Source organism: Aedes aegypti, chromosome 3, assembly GCF_002204515.2.
Source record: "Aedes aegypti strain LVP_AGWG chromosome 3, AaegL5.0 Primary Assembly, whole genome shotgun sequence".
NCBI classification, from domain to species: Eukaryota; Metazoa; Arthropoda; class Insecta; order Diptera; family Culicidae; genus Aedes; species Aedes aegypti.
This window is the reverse complement of record NC_035109.1, coordinates 199,077,450-199,102,186: the sequence shown is the minus strand read 5'-3', so window position 1 is coordinate 199,102,186 and position 24,737 is coordinate 199,077,450. Positions and strand designations below refer to the sequence as shown.

Sequence of the window (24,737 nt, the reverse complement as noted above, 5' to 3'; positions counted from 1 at the left end):
CCCACATCGCGGTTGTTTTTGGTGTGTTTGCTGGTGATAATTCGAAGCAGGTTGAGACGACTTTCACATTGTTTTTTGATACGATCGCAGTGAGGTTGAAAACTCAAATGCCGGTCTAAGTATAATCCTAAGACACGGATCGTAGCATCAAAGGGAATTTCTTCGCCGCCGATAGTAGGAGGATTCTTTTTGGTGCGATGCCTTCCTGAGCATATATGGGAAAAATGGCTTTTGGATGGTGATAGTTCGAAGCCTACAGACAGTGCCCAAGTATGTACTGCTTTGATTGCGTTTTGGAGTTTCCTGCGGATCAAAGTTGGTTTATGTCCTGCAACGAGGAGGACAATGTCGTCTGCAAACACAAATATAAAAACGCCTTTCGGTAACGTTTCAAAAACACCGTTCATGGCGATAAGAAAAAGGGTTACCGCCAGCACGGAGCCTTGAGGAACGCCGGTTTCCTCCGGGAAGGAGTTCGATTTTGTGTTTCCGATGCACACTTGGAAAGTTCTGTTCGTCAGGAAATTACGAATGAAAGCAAATGTGTTGCCACTGATTCCCCAGCTGGCCAGTGTTCTAAGCACTCCTGGAGTCCAAGTACGATTGTACGCTTTCGAGAGGTCCAGTGTGGCCAAGTCCACGTGGAGGCCTTTTTCGAGGGCGTCGTCTAGAACTTGACCGAGTGTTGCGAAGTACGTGCTTGTGCCACATCCTTGACGAAATGCATGTTGTCGATGGTCGAGGAGATCGTTGTCGCGGATGAATTGCGTTAACCTTCGATTGACCATACGTTCCATGACCTTACTACAGCAGCTGGTCAAGGAGATGGGGCGGTATCCGCTCGGTTCAGTACGATTTGAATCCTTTTTGAGAATAGGGATAACTAGGCTGTGTCGCCATTGAGCGGGAAAAGTTCCATTTTCCCAAATTCGGTTGTAGTTTTTAAGTAAAACTCCTTTTCCAATGGGTGGAAGGTGACGTAGGAGAGGGTAGCCGATGTCATCTGGCCCAGCTGATTTTCCTTTACCGTTTCCTAATGCAAAGGACAGTTCGGCAGAAGAAAAGGGTTTGTCTAATCGGTCACATGGGCGACTACACGGGATTGCTATGGATTCAACGGTAGTCGAAAAATCGTCAAGCTGAGTAAACTCAGGGCTATACCCACTCCGAGAGCATAATTTAGCAAAGAAATCTCCAAGAATATTAGCAATTTCTTTTGGGTCCCTGGAGATGCCGTTTTCGGTGTTAATGGCGATACCGTTGATGCAGCGTTTCCCTTGCAACGCATTTATGCTTTTCCACAGTTCAGAAGATGAGCTGTCACTACTTATACCGCTCAGAAAATCGTCCCATGATTTGCGCTTCGCTGCACGAACTATGTCCCTGCATATGTTGCGTTTTGAGCGGTAGTCCTCAGCTACTTTTTCGGCGTTAGGATGATCTTTCGAAATCCGCTTCATTTTTCTTAGGGCTTTCCTCCTCAACCTAATAGCGGTCTTGGTTTCAGGTGACCACCATCTTAGCGCCCGGCGCCCAGCGTTTGGGCTTGTTTTCGGAATGGCTTCAGAAGCTGCAGTGAGGATGGTGCTAATTAATCCTTCGAGTGATGTATCGTCTTCTATAGAGCTGATTTCAATGGTGTTCTGGAAAAGTTGCCAGTCAGCTAGTTCGTATTTCCATCGAGGACGTCTGGTTGTTTTTGGTGTGGGAAAGTTGCAATAGATCGATATAGGGTGGTGGTCACTGCCCATGGGATCCTCGGATATTGACCACTGAAGGCGTCCTAAAAGGTTTTCACTAGCGAAAGATATATCTATAGCGGAACTGATTTGCGGTCGCGTGAAAGTGGGGGAGCCGTCGTTCAGTATACGAAGGTTTGCTTTTTCCGAGGCCCGGAGAATTTGGAAGCCCTTTTCGGTGTTCCTTCGTGAACCCCATCTAACATGATGCGCGTTGAAATCGCCCATGATCAGGTAGGGGGGGAGAAGTTGATCGAGAAAACCGGATAATCTCTGCTCAAGGTTCTTGCTATCCGAGGTTGGTATATAGATGCTGACGATGGTTATTGGAAAAGGAGATTCAACTCTAACTGCTACTGCGATCAAATCTGAGTTAGGAGTGACGTCAACGTAGGTTGTTGAATTATGGATTCCAATTGCTGCAGACTGGTAAGTGTTTGTTCCCCCTTTCAGGATCCAGTTGTATTGGCCTTGTAAGGTTTTTCCCATGGTTTTAGTGTCTGATCTATGAACCTCCTGAATGGCAATTATCACGGGTGTAGACTCTGCTATGAGCAGTTCTAGGTCAGGAAGGTTGTTGAAATAGCCATTCATATTCCACTGTATCGCTAACGATGGATGCTTCGTCTTCTTGCTACTGGCGTTATCTTGGTGTAAGTGAGGGATTCTTGTTCGCGTACTTCGTCTGCATGCTAGTCCCACGGGTTTGCAGGGAGTCTCAAGACTGGAAGCAGGTCGCAGTGGATCTTCATAGCCAGGGGCAGCCAAATGCGGCCTTTCTAGCGGGGAGGACATTGAGGTCGCAGGAGTGAAGGTCAATAAGTATGAAGGACCAGCAGCTGGAATTGTGGTGTTGCCGGTTCTGTATTTCCATTGATCATATTTTTGCGCGTCCGACCGGGCATCAGGAGGAATAGGGTTATTAAATAGTAACTGGGCCGGTGGATCTTTCTCCTGTCTGGAAGCCAACAAACGCCGGGGGATGTCTAAACGATCCGATTCACACGAGACTTTCCCGCTATTGATGCTACGGTTACTCGAGGCCTTTTCTTTATTTGTCGTAGTTTTCTTAGTTCTCTCGTTGTCCTGGGGGAGTATGAAGTTATCATGCGACCCATTGTTATCCTTACTCGGCAGAGCCTTAACTCCCTCGCTGACCGTTCCAGAGGAGTTTGCCAACGAACGCCGGAGGTTGTCCACCAGTTCCGGTCCACCAAAGTCTTCCGCACTGGTGGGGCCCCGGCTGTCCGAGACCTTATCCTGCTTGCTTGCCTTTCTGATTCCGTCGCAGTCCAGGTGGGGGAGTATGAGGTTATCACGCGACCCATTTTCTACGCACGGAGAACCGAAGATTTCCTCGCAGTTTATTTCCAAAGAATTTACCAACGAATGTCGGAGGTTGTCCACCAGTTCCGGTCCATCGAAGTCTTCCGCACTGGTGGGGCCCCGACTACCCGAGGCCTTATCTTGTTCGCTTGATGTGTTTATGGATCCCTCGGAGTCCAGAAGGGGGAGAGTGATGTTATCACGCGACCCTAAAGCTTCCGATCTCGAGGGCTGGACGTTCGGAGGTAATGTTTGAGTCGCTACGTTGGCAGAGAAGGTAACTTCGTTAAGGAGCTCGTTGTAGGTATCGTCCTCTATTTGATGCATGTTGTTTTTATTGTGACATGAAACATTTTGTGGTGTATTAGTCATTGTAGTTATTAATTATTGCGGATGGTTTAAAAAGGTAGGACGTAGCTTGCTACACTGTTCCTGATGCCGCGTTCTCTTCCATTGCTTCGTCTGAAGAAGACGAAATCTGGTGTTCTACCTCTGATTCATTGCAAATGTCGTTTTCAGGTGCTAGAAAATCTTCTGTATCGGAGATGTACATTACTGATTCGTTGGCCTTGGTTCGTTTGGCATGGAGTTCGCCGTTGTTTTTTTCTGCATTTTTTTTCCTCAGTTTCGGTTTTGTTCCCGTGTTGGTCACAGAAGCTACTATATCCATCGGCGTCGAGGGGACCGATAGGTTCTGCGCTACGGTGACTGGTGTTGCCTTGCTTTTTTTATCTTTCTGGTTGTTGTGCCCTTGAGAACCGGGAAATGAGAGCGAGACTTGAGTTTTGGTGGGTTGCTGTCGTTGTGGCTTGGAGTTGGTACTGTCAATAGAAGTGGTTGCTGTACGTAGATTTCGAATTTCGTTGTCCTTTTCAGTTACTGTTTCTTGAAGGTGCGAGACTTTAGCGACAAGGTCCTCTATAGTCCCGTGTTTGCGCACAAGATCCAACCTAGAGTCTTTCTGTAGGGTTTTCTCTAGGTTTAGGATCCTCTCATCCTTTTTTTGTATTTCATTTTGCAGGTCGATAATTAATTTTTCGAGACGCTGGAATTCGATGCTGCTGTTGGGAACATTTCTTGAGGACATTTGATCTTCGAGTGTCTTTATTTTGCTATCCTTTTCAACCATTTGTGCGGAGAGAGCTTCCAGTTTCGCAGACAGGTCCGATATGGTTTTGTCTTTACTATGGACTGCAATGCCTGCGAAAGAGCGTTGACCGGTGCTTGCTTCAAAAGCTCTTCTGGCTTCGGGATAAGACAAACCTCTATCTACTCGTATGTGCTGTATTGCGTCCTCGCTTTGGTACACCGGACAATTGCGGCTGCCGAGCGAATGGTCGTTAGACTTGCACCGAGCGCAGTATGCAGGGTTTTGGCATCGAACACCTTGTGTCAGATCGTGTTCCTGGTTGCAGTTTCCACACGTCGGGATTTGCTTCTGGCATTTTTGCCTGGTGTGACCGAATTGAAAGCACTGGTAGCAGAGCATTGGGGCGGGGTAGTAGGGTCTGGTTCGAATTCGCTGGTAACCAATGTCGATGTGCTCGGGGAGCGTGGTTCCATTTATAGTGAGAATCACCGTGGGTGTGAGTTCTCTACTTTCCCCTACTTTCCTGGTTATTCGACGGATACCTGTGACGTTTTGGTCCTTCAGGCAATCGAGGATCTCGTTGTCATCTTGTAACTTCATTAGATCGCGGCAGCTGATCACACATCGTGTTGAGTTGAGTCCCGGATGGTAGGAGACTTTGACAGCGGTACCATCAGTGAGTTGGGTCATCGTGGGAAGCTTCTCGAGGTGGTGCCTGCTTCTGACTTTCAATGCGTATGATCGGCCCTGGGCTTCGGGAATCGCACCTTCGATCTTTCCGTTCACTCTTTTCTCGATTGATTGGCGAAGTGTGAACGGATGGTCTGGCATTTTGCCATTCACTGGTTCCATGCGCAGCACAATCAGTTCAGCGTAGTTTCCTTGGGGGTCCATATAACTGGGCAATGTTGCTCCAGTGTACGTTCCGTCGATGTAATTAGCAGGCCCTCCTCCGGGATCTCCGGGGAGGGGTGGATAACCCACACTCAGCGACATCGCTGGTGGGGCGTGTTAATGATGGGGACCACCAATGAGACGAATATTTCGTGTTTCTTTTTAAGTACTAGTTGATTATTTTTCTATTGATTTATCCTGCGGACGAAAAAGCTAACCGTCGATTTGAGTGACTAGCTCAGGCAGAATATGCAAGTAGCGGAAGCGAACTTGCATGCAAGTTCGAGAGAGAAAGCTGATGTAGGGTTTTTTTTTTATCGCGATGGCGACGATGTGTGGCGTCCCTTCGTTTGAGCAGTTGTAAACTAAATTACTTTTTTTCCACTAAACTGGGACAGCTGTTATCAAAACCACTATATCACTGGTAGCCGAGGGATATTTTGCACTATTTTTCGGTAGCAATTAGCGCAATCACTTGAAAAAAAATCGTGAAAAACTCGACCGTGAAATAGTACGCGACCGAACGTGTCGATGTAAACAACGACTGATTGAGGCTTGAAAAATTGATATTTTCGTTAGTATTGAGGAAAAAACCGATTTTTGACCAAAAAGTTCTAAAGTGACCTATATCTCTAAAACTATCAGATATAGAAAAAAATGATGTTCTACGAAGTTTTCGTAATTTCTATAACCCACATCATCAAAACTCCCTTCCGGAGTTCGAACACATAATTTTTATTTATATATATATATATATATATATATTCCATTCCATGAAAAACCGATCTAGTGGGTCACCGAATTCCGTGAAAATTTGCTATTTTGTTCCTTAGCCGAAATAAGGATACACGTATTTTTGGATTTTTTGATTAGGGTGACCAGAAAAATTGCGATTTTGCAAAATTTTTATTTTTTAAAAAATTATAACTTTTGAAGCGTTTGACCGATTTTCAATCTTTTTGGACGAAATGAAGTCTTAAGATTTTGAATTTTCAGGAAAAATATAAAATTACACAAAAAGTGTGTTTTTTACATGAAAAAAACTCAATAGTTTCCGTTTTTTCGTGTTTTGAAGGCCTCGGGACCAAAGGGGCTATTGCTGTTCTCATTTTTTCTTGAAAGTTCAGAAAATTTTACGTCTACTGTCAAATTTTCAGCAATGTATGTTTTTAGTTTTTAAGATATATTTTTTTGAAAATAAAAAATCAGTCATTTTTTCATCGGCACACACTGTAGATCTCAGCGCAATAAATTTTTAATGTTTAAAAAAAATCATAACTTTTGAACAGCTCAACCGATTTTCAATCTTTTTTAATGGAATGAAAGCTTAAGATTTCAACTTTTCAGAAAAAATTGGAAAAAATAGACAACTTTGGAAATTTTTATATTTTTTCACGTTTAAACATATTTTTATCAGATTTTTTGATTTTGTCAGAAAAGTTGAAATTTTATGCTTTCATTCCATAAAAAAGATTGGAAATCGGTTAAGCTGTTCAAAAGTTATGATTTTTTTTAAATAAAAAATCTAATGCGCTGAGACCTACAGTGTGTGCCGATGAAAAATGACTGATTTTTTATTTTCAAAAAAATATATCTCAAAAACAAAAAAATATACATCGCTGAAAATTTGACAGTAGACGTAAACTTTTCTGAACTTTCAAGAAAAAATGAGAACAGCAATAGCCCCTTTAATCCCGAGGCCTTCAAAACACGAAAAAACGGAAATTATTGAGTTTTTTCATGTAAAAAACACACTTTTTGTGAAATTTTATATTATTTTTGAAAAGTCAATATATATATATATATATATATATATATATATATATATATATATATATATATATATATATATATATATATATATATATATATATATATATATATATATATATATATATATATATATATATATATATAATAATTAAAATTTATAATATATTTCATTATATTATAAATTTTTAATTTATAATATAATGAAATTAAAATAATTAAAAAAATAAGGTGTGGGCTCCCACCGAATTCCTTGAAAATTTGCTATTTTGTTCCTAATCCGAAATAAGGATACACGTGTTTTTGGATTTTTTGAATAGGGTGACCATTTCCGAAATAGGGTGTCTAGGAAAATCGCGATTTTGCAAAAAAAAAAATATAACTTTTGAACCGTTCGACCGATTTTCAATCTATTTGGAAGAAATGAAGGCTTAAGATTTTGACTTTTCAGGAAAAATATGAAATTTCACAAGAATTGTTTTCTTACATGAAAAAAAAATCAATAATTTCCGTTTTTTCGTGTTTTGAGGGCCTCGGGACCAAACGGGCTATTGCTGTTCTCAATTTTTCTTGAAAGTTCAGAAAATTTTACGTTTACTTTCAAATTTTCAGCGATGTATGTTTTTTAGTTTTTGAGATATATATTTTTGAAAACAAAAAATCAGTCATTTTTCATCGGCACTGTAGGTCTCAGCGCATTAGATTTTTTATTTAAAAAAATATCTTAACTTTCGAACAGCTCAACCGATTTCCAATCTTTTTCATGGAAATAAGGGCCCTATTTTATAAGTCCAGTCGACCGAAAATTACTCGACTGGAGGAGTCACTGTCGACCAAAAATTTTGCTCGACTTGGCTCTGTCACTCGAGCTTATTGACAGTTGTCACTCTATGTGACTGGATTACTATGGGAGTCGACGGGTGACATCTGAAATATACATGCTTACTTTGATCGACAATGACTATGGACGAGTCACATGAATCCACTCGATTTACAAAATAGACCCCTAAAGCTTAAAATTTCAACTCAACACTGCATCAATTTTAAATGACTTTGCATACAGTTATTTCGATTATTCTAGCAAATATCTCGTTTTTGCTTTCTTTACCATATAAAATTCGGTTTATGGTGAATATATCTTAAAGCGTTGATTTTTTATGAATACTTTGTATGAAACACTTTCAGAACTTTCAATTTTGCACTTTTTTGCTGAAGGGCACCTAAGAGCTATCTCGATTATTTTTCAAGTTATGGACAATTTTTGGTTAAACACATATTATTTTCAAAATTTTGTCAATATTTTCAAACAAAAAACGTCCTCACTGTTTTTTTTTTACCATAAACAGAGAAAGAGATAATCTTTTTAATAGCGACAAAATATTGGAAATCCGTTTGCGCCTTTCAAAGATATCGGCATTTAAAAACAACCATTTTTTGAAGAAAATTTCTGATAACTCTGTAACCATAAGAGATAGAACATTACACTCAAAAAAATCCAAACGTCATTGTTACGTGAAAAATCACGTAGATTCATCCAAATTCATTTTGCCTTGACTTTACCTGACTAAGGTAATGATCACCTGACCAAATATAATCACAAAATTGAGACCCGGTAGTTTCCACTGTGGTGAGCTAATCACTCTTACGTAAAAATCACGTAGACACTTATTCATTCTGACATGAGCTCTGACATCTAGACTTTGTGTTCATTCTGTATTGTGCTCGTTTATGAAGATGGTGCTCAGTTAGTTTGCCGAATAATTTCAATCGCTCGATTCCAAGGTAAATATGGTTTAGATACCGAATAATCCTCTACTAATTGACAATTTTATTGATTAGGTATACATTTTGGCAATATTTTGCGAAACGGTAAGCAGGAAGACCTTTTCGTAAACTTCAAGAACGTAACAGTTTTGGAATAATCTGGCAGCGGATGAATTGTTTTGTCAAAAGCAAATCGTGCGTTTGTAAGTGATTTTTCTAATTTCCTAACTTTACAAATTGTTTTTTTTACACTATTCTCCAGGAATGTTCGATTGCTACTGGACTATATCGTCGATCCTTGTACTGCGACTTGCAAGATCAAAGCACATACGGCAGCAGGAAATCATGCAATGTTTCCATTCAGCTACCACCTACAATGCTATATTGACTAAAGTGATAGTATCATCCATGCTTTTAACTCTAATTTATTTCACTTCTCTGAAAATTGAAAAAAAGCTTCCAAATGCCGATGCAGAACCAGATGGCTTCTATTAAAATATGTTAATAATGTGTATTTGAACATCGTGTAGAATCAATTGGAAGACTGCGTATAAACTACGAAAAATTTCACGTAGCTGCTACGTGAAACTCCGGTGAAACGGATGAAGTTCATTAGTTCATGCGTTCATTCTGTGTTACCTATGATCCACGTAAGTGCTACGTGAAAAGTGCGATGGAAAAAAGCCACGTATGTTTTCACGTAGCAATGACGTGTGGATTATTTTGAGTGTAGTTTTTTCAGCAAAAAGTTGCGCAATCAAAAGTTAGTGCTCGGAACAAAGTTGTTGCGAAAAATTATCGTACAAAAAGTTATCAAGAAAAAAACTGATTTTTCAGAACCACCCTAACTTTTTTGTTAAAAAAAAACATAACTCGCGATCCATAAGAGATAGGAATTTGTGCTATTCGGCAAAGTTGCTTCAAATCGGTTGTTCTAAAACATTGTAGAACATTGTGTAGTCCTAAATGCGTCAGCAGAAAAGTTTATGTGCTGATCTCGTAAACCATGTGGGCCACACTAATTTCACATCACTGAAAAATATGGAGAAACTTTGCCGAAGACACCATATATCTAAAATTGACGGTTTAGGCGCAATCATTTTTGTCTTCCTAGATGTGGCTTTGGGTTAGAAGAATGGTGCAGCTTGAACGGTATGGAAGTGAATGCCAGCAAATGTAGAATAATTCGATTCAACAGAACCCGATCCGATATAGTCTTTGACTACAAGCTAATGGACAAGAATCTAGAGAAGGTCACATCAATACGGGACCTAGGTCTGATAGTAGACAACAAACTACGCTTTCCTGAACACATTTCAGCAACAATCGCCAAAGCTTTCGTCGCACTCGGATTGGTGCGGCGCTGCTGACTTCGAAGATGTTTATACGCTAAAAGCTCTATATTATTCGTTAGTACACAGTCCAAGTCTGGTCTCCCCGGTCTCCCTATCATGCCATCCAAGCAAACAGGATTGAACGAGTGCAGAAGAAGTTCTTGCGATTTGCACTCAGGAGGCTGCCATGGAATGACCCGTTGCGTCTACCGCCGCATGAGCAAAGATGCCATCTTATCTCCCTGGAGACGCTTGCTTCGAGAAGGATACTTTCTGAGCGAATGTTCGTATGGACCGATGCGCGAGTTCACTAATTTGACGTTTGAGCGGTGCCGAATTCATTCGTTGCCATGGTCACGTAAATAACACGGCACCGCTCAAACGTCAGATAGTGAACACGTGCATCGGTCCATTCGACGTGCTGTCTGGCAATTTGGATTGAGATAGAGGAACAACAACTCCAAATTTTTAAAACAGAAAATAAATATAATCAACTGTCCCTCATTCGACATTCGGTATCTCGATATCGAGTTAGAGAACCATAGTAAAAGTTGGATTTTATGGCTATCTCGATGGTTCCTTTAATCACATTTGCATTAGTTTTGGGTTCTGTAACTCGATGGTCCCTTCAACATCGAGCTATGGAGATTTGAGTGCAGAAGTAAATGCAAAAATAAGAAACTCACCTTCAAATAATTATAAATGATTCAATTCGTGGCGGCAGATTCCGTTCAGTGTGTCAAATGTTTAATGGGGAGGATTACACGGCTGAAAAAGATGGACCTGCTGGATATAGTTCTAGAATATACCAATCCAATTGCCTACGTAGTACAGGTCGGACTCGATTATCCGGAGACTCGATTATCCGGAATTTTAGACTCGATTATCCGGAATTTGTTTTTTAATGTTCTTGTTTTTCAATTGTTATGCATAAATCTGAGATAATTTGGTATTGCAATATACAATATGAATGGTTTTGCAGTTTTTAACGTATTTAAGCCTTCCCGGTTAGACTGTAAAAAATTGATACCGTACACCCCCGTTAATTTGAACGGTACCTCATGCAAACCATCGGGGTTCATTTTTAATTTGAACATCTAGTCACCCTAGAAACGTGTTTCTGGTTACCTCTTTCACTGTTTTGTTTTGATTCTGCATTTTGTTCCACAGCGTTCCATTCCACTTTACTCCGTTCCATGTGCTAAATGACGTTTGAACCATTTTTAATCTGAACGATGTGCAAATTAGCGGGGTACAAATTAAAAAGTGTTCAGATTAAATGTGGTCAAACCAACGGGGGTACCCGGTAATTAGTCCGATGGTAAAACTTACTATTTACATTTTTTTTTCTTGCGGTTGTTCGATCAAAACCAGGACTTGGTCATTTTCACTCCAACCTCGCTTCACTTGATATCAGGATTATTGACTTCGCAGCACTAATCTGGAGTTCGCCGGTTGGACTTCCGAAGCGCTCTGCCGGCTTGGCTTTTATCTCGACTGTTTTTGAAAACAGTCCGACATCACGGCGACGGAATAAATTTCACCACAACGGAGGATTTGTCAGTTCGAGCGCGCGAAATTTTCACAAGTCTTTGACGTTTACAAAGTGAGTCAAATATGTTTGTGTTTACTATAAAGTGAGTAAGGTCGTTTTCTTTCATGGTTGAGTAAAAAGTTACTCACTTTGATAAAATAAAGTTACTCACTTTTGACAGTTAACTTGAAACTTTAAAAGTGAGTCAAAGTTACTCTCTTTTGAGTAGATTTGAACGAGCGTGATAATAGTCAAACGAACAAGTGAAACGGTTCACAGCCTTAGTGATTCGATTATCCGGAGGATTCGATTATCCACGGTCTTCTTTTATTGTCGATTTTCTTTTTCTTTTCCACTCTAAATGCGGGCCGTGTTTACATAAAATGACATCCGGACCAACATCCAGTGAAGGAATGAACATAGGCCAGGGGAAGTGGTTCACCTAGAGTGAATTTCTGTCAGAGAAAAAGTAGATTTTGTATGAGATTTGACAGAAAAATGAATGACAAGTTCATCCACTTCTCCTGGCCTATTGAGTAGATGAATGCGCAGCGAAATCGTTCATTTTTTGTAAACACGGTCCGCAGTAAAGGTTTTCTTCCCGCTGGAAGTTGCAGCGTGACGTCATCGTAGATTAGTTCATCCGGAGTGAAAAAAAATCGATACTCCGGATAATCGAGTCCGACCTGTAGTGCAATGTTGACAAAATTTTCTTTGTTTGCTGTGAGAACTGTCACTACATAGGCCAGGAGAAGTGGTTCACCTAGAGTGAATTGATAGCAGAGAAAAAGAAGATTATGTATGAATTTTGACAGGAAAATGAATCACAAGTTCATTCACTTCTCCTGGCCTATTAGCCAGGGGCAGTGGTTCACCTAGAGTGAATTTATAGCAGAGAAAAAGTAGATTTGGTATGCAAATTGACAGGAAAATGAATGACAAGTTCATCCACTTCTCCTGGCCTATAGCAGAGAAAAAGTAGATTTGGTATGCAAATTGACAGGAAAATGAATGACAAGTTCATCCACTTCTCCTGGCCTATAGGCCAGGAGAAGTGGTTCACCTAGAGTGAATTTATAGCAGAGTAAAAGTAGATTTAGTATGAATAGGCCAGGAGAAGTGGTTCACCTAGAGTGAATTTATAGCAGAGAAAAAGTAGATTTTGTATGAATTTTGACAGGAAAATGAATGACAAGTTCATCCACTTCTCCTGGCCTATTGCTTTTGTTTGCTGTGAGAAAGCAAACATAAACAGAATGGCTGCCGAGCACTCACTTTCTTGTTGGACTGACGTTGACCGAAAGCTCAAATGACGTCACGCAAACATCGATACGTTTCCATTCTGAGGAAATCGACTTGTGTAATATTAATCGTGCGTTGGTGTTCGTGGCAGTTTACTTGTAGACCTCTATGGAAATTCTACGAAGATGCGGCGACAGTAACACTGGATCGTTTAAAGGCTCCCCCAGATCTAAGCGACTTTTTACGGCGACAGCGACAAAAAATCGTCGCGATTTCGCTGATGTTTCGCTGCATGCACTGTTTGATGAGCTGTGTCTAAGCCACAGCGACGCGATTTCGCAACGATTCGCGTCGTGTCAGTCAAGATGGTTCCATGGACCAATGCACGAGTTCACTAATCTGACGTTTGAGCGGAGCCATATTCACTCGTTGCCATGGTCGCATAAATAACATGGCACCGCTCAAATGACAAATAGTGAATTCGTGCATCGGTCCATAGAAAAGTGCTTGCAGCGAAACAACAAAGAAATCGCGACGATTTTTTGTCGCTGTTGCCGTAAAAGTCGCGTAGATTTGGGGGAGCCTTAAAACCTAGGAGGCAATAGATCTCAGTGACATTTGAACATACGTAGACTAGCATACGCTCGACATACACAGTTTGATTTTGTTTTCCTCAAAGAAACTTGCACACGCTTTCCAGACTCATCAAAATGCATATGGAAATATTACCCAATTTGAAAAATTTACACCCGGATTCTGGGTGTTTTTCGAGACAGAGTGCTTATTGTTTTCCTCTAAGGTTCACAACTACATCTACACTAGGGCACCCATACCATTGGGCGTGATAACCATTATAAAATGACTTATAAAATTGCCTGTTGGTGGCAGATTTCACCTGTTAGTAGCTGTGATGTTAAATTCACCAAAATGGCTTTGGTGACAATTTTTGTCGAATGTAGCGCGGTTGTTGCACCATGGCCAGATTCATTTCCCGAGCGCGTGCACGGAAAGAAATAACAATTGTGATTGAAAACAAATCTGTAGGGGATAATCAACCGATTATTGCAAACAATATTATAATTAAAAATAAAATGCTTTTAGAAGTGCGCAGCAATGGTAAATCAGTCTGATGTATTTTGCGCAGTTCATACTTATTTTCCACACGCTCTCCTATAATTGTTTTTAATCCACTTCGATAGGGGCTGTTTACGTTACGTAAGACAATCTTCGGGGTTTTACAACCCCCTTCCCACCATGGTAAGATTTTTTGTATGGAATTAAAAAATAAATTGTATGGCGCATAAGAAATTTCAAACCCCCCTCCTCCCATAAACCCTTACGTAATTAATGGACGGCCCCATACCGTCGATCCGCCCCCAAACCGGATGGCGTACACTCAGCTCCCCGCAATTTGTAAATATGAATTGAGCATTGCTCATCATTCATGTACGTGACGTATATATGATATATGTTACAAATATGTTAATATCTTAGTTATGGTGCTAGAGGAATTCTTGAAAATCTATTGAGATTCTTTCAGAAAACTCTTCTGAAATTATTATATGTAGTTATTTACCTGATCGCTCTGTGGTTCTTCCAATAACCTCCTTGGGACTTCCTATTGGATTATCCCGGAAAACCCTCTTGGGTTTTACAATATCCTTTCAGGATTCTTCCGTAAAATTTCATTATAATTCTGCCGAAAATGATTTTGTGATTGCTTTCCAGTGGAATGGAATCTATTTTAAAAATCTGGGTTTCTTCTGGGTTCGGGGATTCTCACTAAATTCCTCGCGATTTCTTCTGGAAATCCATCCGAAATTGTTGTTTAAGTCCTTCTGATATTTTCCCCGAAATCCTTCAGTAGTTCTTCCGTGAATCTCTTTGAAACTTCTTCGAATATCCCTCTGAGATTCTTCCAGAAACTGGTCTTAGATTATTCTGATTCATCTGGAATACTCTCGGAAAGACGCCTGAGACTATAATGAAAAATTATATTCTTTCACTTCACTTTCTTCCCTGCAAATTCTTGGGATTCTTTCGGAAATTCCTCTGGGATTCTTCTGTTAATCCCAATGGAATTTTTCCAGAAATCCACGTGGAATACTTCCGAAAATCCTGTTAAGAAACTTTCTCTTTCAAATTTCTCTGAAATTCATCCGAAAATTCCTCTGAAATTATTTGAGCCTAAATCTTTCTGGAGTTCTTCTGGGCATCGGAATTATTCCAGAAAATATTCAAGAAAACTTCTGGATGTCTGTGAATCTTCTTTCAATCTCTCAGTGATTCTTTCAAAATAACCTCTTGCATTCTTTTGGATATCACTGTAGAAACATTCAAAATCCATTTGTAATTCTTATGGAATTGTTTTAGATATTTACGAGGGGGACGACACATCCAGATGTTTTAGATTATTAGGATATCTTAAGACAATCTTTGCGATGGCCTTTTATCTTTTTGCAGTATGTTATCTTGTTTCATCCGTGACAGTTTATTAAACATCTTTATCCATCTTCAAAAATTTAGCTTATATTTCCGAGCGTATTAACGGATTGACTCAGTTTTCGTCGATCAACAACAAAGAGGGAGCACGCAGCTGCATCATCGGTGGAATGTTTCTCCTGGGTTTGCTAATGGTCCGGAGTATGTCCCGGATTCAGCAGGATACTGATCATCGGTTCCATGGTGCGACGGGTAAGGATGGATAGGACGGATACCTTGACGGAGGCATAGTACACGAGACTGCCAAAAAAGCTGAAGAACAGAGTATGGGATTTTCTGAGTTTCTTGACGTAAGCGGTTCCTGTACGATTAAATCGGTAATAATGCTGTTTGAATCCTTCGAAATTAGAAGTACCGGGTACCCCCGTTGGTTTGACCACGTTTAATCTGAACACTTTTTAATTTGTACCCCGCTAATTTGCACATCGTTCAGATTAAAGATGGTTCAAACGTCATTTAGCTCATGGAACGGAGTAAAGTGGAATGGAACGCTGGGAAACGGAACGCAGAATCAAAACAATACAGTGGAAGAGGTTAGGGTTCATTCAAATATTATGTAACGCAAAATTTGCCAATTTTGGACCCCCTCCCTCCCCCACGTAACAGCTTTTGTATGAAAAATTTTAAATTTTTGTATGGACCATAACACTAGGTAAGACCCCCTCCCTCCCCCTGTTGCGTTACGTAATATTTGAACAATCCCTTACCAGAAACACGTTTCTAGCAGAGTCTATGAATGGAGAGTTGCGCGAAGAGGCTTCTTTGAATGGTTGTTCTTCTTCGTCTTCGAAAATAGCCCCTATCTGTTTTGCTGGTCTGCTCGATAGGTAGACGGTTTGACAGTTCGATAGGTAGATTTGGTTTCACTCTTCGCGCAACTCTCCATTCATAGACTCTGGTTTCTAGGATGACTAGATGACAGGCATGATGACGAATATGATGATGATCGGACACGATGAAAGACGAAGCTTGACGGATCGATGACGCAAAATCTTACACACTAACATTAATATGGTTGAAGATCTACACTAAATTACCCATTTACTCCGACAAATTTGGCTGCATGCTTTGCCTCGACAATTCGAATTCCCTAATCACTTGTTTTCCGCATATAATAATGGGTGATATGAATAAAAAACGTTGAACTTTACTACATGTAGCATCTACTCAAAAACAAAATCCACAAAGTTTACTACACTTTTGGTATGAATAAAAAACTTTTCGAACATGTAGTACTTACTACTTTCGAACATGAGCAGTGACTGAAGCTGCACGTTAAGAAATTTCCATTCAGAGTGCAGAGTGATTCTACACGTAAATCTATTACAATCTATTCAGAGTGACGCTTAAAATTAATACAATCATGCATATGAAGGAAATGCATGGAATCTAATCGATTACGCGACAATTTGCACAAAATCATGAAGGTGCTGTAATTTGACAAGTTTTGTAGTGTAATTTTACGATAAGTCTGGTATTCTCTTTATGTTCATGATTTTATGATGATGGTACATCAAAGAATTTTCTGAGTGGTTTTCGGTCTTCGCCAACGCCAATGATTGATGATTTTTTTTTAAATATTAGCTTAACATCTATGAAGTCATCTTGAGACTACAGCTATCAAATTAGGAACCACATATTTTCTAGCACCAGTACTGAGAATTCTGGTGAAATTGCGGTAGAATTTTGATGCTCCTCATGTGTTTTCTTAACAGCATGTTGAATTCCGGAAGTTCTAAGTGTTTCTGTGATATTCTCGTAATTTTGGTGGGGTTTCTGATAGTATCCTTGGAATTTCTAGAACTTAGTATGTACAGATTTTTATGGGATAGTAGTCCCATTGGTAGTCGTTAAAATTCAATGAGGATCTCCCCTAAAACACCAGGGTTCCCTTTGAAATTATTTAAAAAAATCCAATTAAAATCTATAAAATATTTACCGACATTCAAAAGGTTTATATTGAAGCTTGCTATTTGCTTTGAAATTCCAACGGAACTGGAGACCAACGGAATCTTAAAAACCTTTAATATATTTACAATAATTACAAAGATTAATTTTCAGAATATTCACATAATAATGCGCAGGAATCCCACCGGAATCTCATAGATTCTAACAGAAATACCGTCTCAAAGATACCCACAGAATTCAAAGAGATTAATAACCGGAATCCCATTCCCACCCCAATTATAGAGTTCTAACAGATTTATAATATTTCCGCAATATTCCTAGAGTGGCTTTTAAAATTCCAGAATTATCATTAAAAATCCGACATCCCTATTGAAATACCAAAGTTCCTACAGGAATTCCGGAATTCCAAAGGAAATCTGAGAATCTGAGATGTTAGAATTTAGACGTAAAATTCAGAATTACATTATAAATTTCTGAATTCCTACCGACATCCTAAAATTCCTAGGAAATAGCATAATTCTCGTAATGCCAGAATTCACACGGATATTACAAATTGCTACTGCCGGTAAACTTACCGGAATCTCAGAATTGGCGGGGCGAATGTTTTCGTAACCTCAGAATTCCTAAGCAAAACTCAAAATACCTTCCGAAATATCAAAACTCATATCGTTTTCCCATGATTTTTTACTCAAAAGTAAATTATTCCAACCAATTCCGCAATCTCAAAGCATGTGTAGCAACCTCTGAAGCTAACTACCAGTAGCTTTGTAGTAAATGCTACCTTTATTCATAGCAATGCGTTGTTTGTAGTATGTTCGAAAGGTGTAGAAAGGAAAATGACACAAACATGTTCCACTCGTGTTCCACATATAGCGTTTACTACCGAGAATGTTTACTACATTTTATTCATACGGCCCAATATTTTTGTGAATAAATATAAATAAATATGAAAAACAATCTATAAAAATAAATAAACAATCTATGTAAATAAATGAACAATATAAATAAATAAGTGTATATGAAATATATATATATATATATATATATATATATATATATATATATATATATTTAAATAAATGTATAAATATATGAATAAATAAATGTATAGAAAAATAAATAAATAAATGAATTAAATAAATAGAAGAATAAAAAAATAAATAAACTACCGTCGGAGTAAACACAAACAAATATAAACAAAGAGACTTCAACCATTGTACTACATTCAAGATATTTACAATATATATATATATATATATATATATATATATATATATATATATATATATATATATATAAAATATACAAATATTTTATTGTGACCTCAAATTGAGCGGTAACTGAATCGGAAATAGCAGCGGAGAATACGGAGCTCGAAAAATACCAGTAATGCATTTTGTAACCTATTCTCAGTCCGTATCTTGGTGTATGTTGTGAATTGGTAAAAGGTCTCATTACCCATAAATACAAATTTTATTCATTATCAAATTCGGCTTTCATTTTACAATGTATCAACAAAACTACTAGGTTTTTCGCTTTCTGGGAGCTAGGGGTCCCATGGATTCCATCACAGATTTTTCCGGTTTAACTATGCTAAAGGCCTTACTACCGGACATAAAATCAAACTTTAAGCCGGGATAGCGAAGCTTGCAGGATTGAAAAGCTGCTCCTTAAATAATAGAATGGTAATAAGTATAATTTCCCAGAAGTGAGTATTTTGCTTGCCGTTCTGGAAACAAATAGCTAGCTGTTACTTACTTTTTACGCAAAGACTCACAATCTTTCCACCTAGCTTGATTTATATCAGAATTGAAAGTACCAACAATGAAAATTGCAACCGTTGCTACTGTTTACAAAAACCCGTAGCACCACGCTCCCCATATCAACATCATCATTGATTCTCCTTCCACCTATTCACATCTTCTTGCATCTCATCAATCTACGCGCACCGTTCAGCAGAAGATGTCAGCGTATGAAGGACGTCAAATCTAGAATAATGCAATGATCTAAACAATCGGATTTTATCCAAACGTGCATATAAGCGGTGATCTGTGAGTGTCGCTCGGATATTTACGAAAACCTTTGAACAATTCCTTTAGAAATCTCCCTGATAATATTTTAGTGATTTCTTCTGGAAATCGACCTGGGATTCTTCCGGAAATCCTTCTATAATCCCAAAGCAATTTCCAGACGAATTTTTAGAAGGAAAATTTTGACAATTCTTTAGATATTTTTCAAGGAATCTCAATGTAATTTCTGGAAAAAATATCAGAACGATTCACGGTTGAATCTCACGAAAATTTCCGGAAGAATTCTTGAATGATATCCGGAAGAATTCCAGTCGTATATCCCAATGAATCTCAGCAGGATTTACGGAAGAATCCCAGCAGGAATTTTTGGAAAATTCCAGCAAAATTTGTGGAAGAATCTCCCAAATATATTTTGGGATAACATAAATTACAAAGGGAGTATTACAAAGAATTCCCGAAAGAATCCTAGAAAGAATAATCACAGAGTTTTATTGAAAAACATCAGCATGCTCCTGGATCCTAGAGGTAATTCGGGAAGAATTTGTGCAGAAATCCTTCAAAAAAAAAAAATCTAGTAGGAAGGATTTAAAGGATTCTCATAAAGATTTCCGAAAGAATCCCAGAAGGTTTTCCGAAAGCATCCTAGAAAGATATCCGAAAGAATTTCAACAGGTTTTTTGGAAGAGTCCCAGAAGTATTTCAATGATATTGACGTAAAAATCGCAGTGGAATTTCTAGAACAATTTCATAAAGATTTTCGGAAGCATCCTCGAAAGTATTCAAAAGGATTTTCGAAAGCACATTAGGTGATTTCCGGAAGAATATGTTAATATAATAGGATTCTCATAAGAATCCCAGAAGTATTTCAGAAAAAAAAATCAGTGTTATTATCAGTGAATTTCTAATAGTAATTTCTAGTACTTTTTTTTAAATCCTTAAATAAACTTTACCCATATTTGGGTATACTAATCTTAGCGTGTAAGAAACCAAGCTTATCAATGACATCACTTACGTATCGCTTTTTACTTACACACATCCATCGTCTCTCTTGCGTAACATCTTTTTGACTCTCATAGGCCAGGGGAAGTGGTTCACCTAGAGTGAATTTATAGTAGAGAAAAAGTAGATTTTCTATGAAAATTGACAGGAAAATGAATGACAAGTTCAAGCCTATAGGCCAGGAGAAGTGGATGAACTTGTAATTCATTTTCCTGTCAATAAATTTTCATACAAAATCTACTTTTTCTCTGCTATAAATTCACGCTAGGTGAACTACTTCCCCTGGCCTGTTGAATTTGCTCGATTGGAACCACGTTTGACGGTTCAATTGGAACCTCTGGTTTCAGAATTCGCGCCATATAAACAAATTCTCTGGCTAAGGCCACCCCTATTAGAAAAAAATTAACTGTTTCATAAAAATATTCATATATTTATTTTTTTATTTCTTCTTGTTAACATGATTTTTATAGGATGTGCGGCATGAGCTTGAATTAAAGGAAGAAAAATATGGAGTGTTACAACAAGAGTTGGCAGAAATGACTTTTGAAGGCATCACGGAAGAAGAAATTGCCAATTTAAAGCGTCAGAAGATGGAACTGCTGCGTAGATGTAAGGAACAAGAAGAAGATCTTGATGAAATGGCTGCACAAATCCAGGTATATTCAATATTTTTAAATAGGTAGAAAAAATAAAATTGAAAGATAAAAATGAAACGTCACACAACTCCAAATAGGGAAACACGGGACAGCAGGGATGCCAAGTCAATTTTTCAAAAATCTTGAAGATTTTGAAAATTTGTCTGGAAAAGTCTGGATTGCTCATACCGTATATAGAGAACCTTACAAATTATTTACAAAACCTTACAAATTCATTTCAAATTTCATATAAATCTTCCAGATTCTTGTGATATGGGGCCTCAAAAATCTGGAATATTCCAGACAAATCTGGAAGGTTGGCAACGCTGCGGGGCAGTATACCTTCAATGTTGCCTTCAGGTTACTTTTAATTCACAGTCGATAATTTTCAACCGATTTGTGGTTTCGCATCGTAATGATTGCATTAAACATTTAATGTTTTAGATTAGCATTTGCAAAGATACAGGGGGTGTCCATTCTGCCCTCGGTACCCCTATATCGGGACCAACCTCTTCTTCTTCTTCTTTCTGGCATTACGTCCCTGGGGCAATGCCTGCCTCTCAGCTTACCCAAGTAACCACAAGTATTATATTATTGCATGTAATCTACCGCATAACAACTATAGAGAGGACATTGTAGCTGGTTTTTCTAGAAATGCTTTCGGAAGCATACCCTTAAAAAAATCTTGGAGTTCGGTACCTATATTGATATGATCCCGGACATGTTTCTAATTGGCCACCTCTCCCAGGAAACCTATAATTTACTATAGATTGGTGAGTGCAGTTAATGGCTCTGAATATGGACCTGAAAGCATCATCTTAAAGTTTGATCCCCAGTTGGATATGATTTTGGATAATGTATGCATGATTGTAAATACAAACATGACTGACCATATTTTCACGAACCAGTTTACGGAAATGACCATAATTTGGAAGATTTGCAACGAATCTTAACGCAATCTTCTTTGAAAATTGTAAACATCTCACCACATCGCACAAAAATACAAACGACAGAATAAACGTAAGTTGGACATGACAATGGAAAATCCGGGGCAACTCCGGTGTCCAGAGGCCAATATGCATGGCCAAGCAAATTACTGAAACTAGACCAAAATTGTCGTCAAATGTATCTGGATACATCCAATTTCCTCAATTTTTCTAAAAGTCATAAGCATTTATATTTAGGCAAAATTTTGCCTATCCCCTGTACCTGAGGCTGTCCATAAACCACGTGCTCATTGAATTTCCAGATCACCCGTCCTTCCCCTCTCGTGGTATTTTGCTCACACATTTTTTTAATTGGTATGGACCGTGATCTTCGACCAAAAACCGCCCTCATAAATAACAACGCGATTTATGGACGGCCCATATATGTAAGTAATAAAAATTCTAACGAACTTTTCTCAATTTCATTGTAGATTTTGGAGCAAGTTAAGCTACGTCTAGAAATGTCCTTAGAAACTGTCCGAAAAGAATCTCGTAAAGAGACTCAACAACGCGAAGATGAAATTGAGGAAATACGCAGTAATTGTTACAAAAAAATCAAGTCATTGGAATGCCAACTAGAGCAAGAGCACGAAGAACGAACCGTAATGTTGCGAGAAAAACATGAACTAGAAAGGCGTCTAAGATCTATTGAAGAAAATGAAAGAGCAGAACAGGTAGCAGAAGAAACAGTAATACAAAAGTTAAAGCGTGAATTAAGGAAAAATAAGGCCCTTCTTCGTGATGCACAATGCCAATTGGAGTCTATTAGAGGTGATTCTGTCCTAAAAACTCAATTGCGTCAATTACGGCATCAGTTAGAAGATGCTGAATTTGCTCGAAATGCAGCTATGAAAGCACGTAAATTGGCAGAAAACGAGCTGCAAGATATACAGCTGGTCCTTGAAGAAACTCAACGAGCACGTGTGGATGCTGAAGAAAAATATAATTTAAATTCACGTGAACGGAATGAACTTCAGGCTCAAATAGATGAGAATGAAGAAGAAATGGCTGAATTGATGAAAAAATATAGCGCCACTATCAAACAGCTTAGTTTCGATCAAAGCATAATAGCAGACTACGAGATACGTGTTAATGAGTTGGAAGCAGAAAAAAAGTCTCTTAAAGAGAATATTACGGAGTTGACATCACGATTATCATGCGTAGAAAACATGGGCGAATCTTCTACTAACATTCAAGGGAAACGTCTGGAACTACGCATCAAAGAACTAGAATCACGTTTAGAATTCGAACAAGCAACACGCAATAGACTTGAAATGCAATTAAATCGTCACAAAGATTCTTTCGAAAAGGCTCAAAATGAACTGAGTCAAATTCGCAGCAATGAAATAAATGCACAAGAAGCACTGAAAAAATCACAAAAAACAATTCGTGACTTACGGGAAGAATTAAGCATACTAACAAACAAAGAACAAGAAAGTTCTTCAAAACGAAAATCTCTTGAAACACAATTAGAATCCGTAGAGGCAGAGTGCAATTCAACTCGTGCTGATTTACGGCTAGCTTTGCAGCGAATATCCGATTTACAACAAGCTATGGACGATGATGCATCCTATCATTTTGGAAGGTATGTGTATTTTTTTCTCATTTACAGTGACTCAAATTCATATTTCACATCAAGTTGGTAAAACACTATCAAATTCAGATTACTTTATCAATAATGAAAGTCATAGGTGTCATCTATTATTCGACAATCATAAACTATTTCCATTTACTTTTATCTTTGGTACCATGACCCGACAGTTGTGGATCAATTAAATTCAATAAAACAACATAGAAAGTATTAAATTTTAGATAAAAGCACGAATCGTAAAGTTTAAACTTGGAAGTTAGATTAGTAAACTATGTTGTGTGTAAAATTTACCCAGAATTGCCCAAAAAATTGTTGGTTTATGAAAACATTATTATGGATCAAGTTTATTACAAATGCGGCCACACATGTGCTGTACAGTGTACACTCTAACGTACTCATTTATCGACTAATGTCGTTTTTCTTTATTTGCACCGCCTGCACCGTTTTCCCACCGATGTAGCAAAAGTTGCACCCAAACCGTTCTTTTATTCCGTAGGTAGCACACCGTTTTTACACTAGATCGCCACCGGTGCAGAAAATCCTACACCCTGATCGAGATGGGTGTAGCAGGTAATGCACTCTTTTTACCAATACATATATGGTTTTTAGCTGTCAGTGGCATCCTTGTTTTGATTGTTTTAGGTAACGAACAAACAAGATGCTTCATTTGTGCTCAATTTCGACTGCGTGGATAAAATGCATTTATTTCAGAATTGAATATTTTTATTCAGTAAAAGATGAATTATTCTAAGCATTTATAAATAATACAAACACTGCAATGAGTATAGATTGTATATGTATAATAAGGGATACTAATATGTACGAGTATGTCCTATCAGTATGAACTTTAGCAGCTTATGTCAGAAAATTGAATTCTTCTTTCAGATATTTGGATTACATGTATACCAGTAAGTGCAACATTAAAAACATTTTATTTAAGTCAAAATTTTCCGAAATTTGCGCATAGGCACCAACAAAAAACATGGGTGCCAACAACATAGAATCAGCAGCGGATGGAGCTGTAAGATCTCATATTTTAAACTGGGATCACATAATCTCTAGTACTATATTTAAAAAAAAAGTCGATTGACAAGAATCCTCATTGATTTTTTATTAGGGTTGTAATGCAATGATCGATTTGAGTTGCTCTTTTCGTATTACTACAAAAAAAAAACTGATTCATCTGTTGCACCGTGAGCTAGAAACATTGCGGAAGTATAAGAAGTTTTGGCGAAGTTATTACCCAGAGAGAGGATCGATGAAGTCAAATAAGTCTTTACAGTATTGAAATAAGAAAATTCTGAATTTTAAACATGTTTTATTACGAAACATGTATTATGGTATCAACTCCCAGGAAAAATGGATTTATTTTCAAATACCAAACATTTATTTT

General features: G+C 38.3%; 1 protein-coding gene and 1 long non-coding RNA gene across 5 annotated transcripts in view; both read left to right on the top strand.

Moving 5' to 3' along the window:
- LOC5572998 (unconventional myosin-XVIIIa) overlaps nucleotides 1–24,737 on the top strand; it is a 381,144-nt gene that overhangs the window by 338,949 nt on the left and 17,458 nt on the right. For all 3 annotated transcript variants that reach the window (XM_021852938.1, XM_021852939.1, XM_021852941.1), the window contains 2 exons: nucleotides 20,603–20,788; nucleotides 22,185–23,338. In XM_021852938.1, coding sequence (XP_021708630.1) covers nucleotides 20,603–20,788; nucleotides 22,185–23,338 — 1,340 coding nt within the window. The remainder of the gene's footprint in view (nucleotides 1–20,602; nucleotides 20,789–22,184; nucleotides 23,339–24,737) is intronic.
- Nucleotides 8,326–9,303, top strand: LOC110679027. 2 transcript variants are annotated; one of them, XR_002502148.1, is made up of 3 exons: nucleotides 8,326–8,601; nucleotides 8,659–8,778; nucleotides 8,846–9,303. It is a non-coding gene; the product is annotated as an uncharacterized LOC110679027 (long non-coding RNA). The 2 variants fall into 2 exon arrangements; XR_002502147.1 differs by having other exon boundaries at nucleotides 8,659–8,786.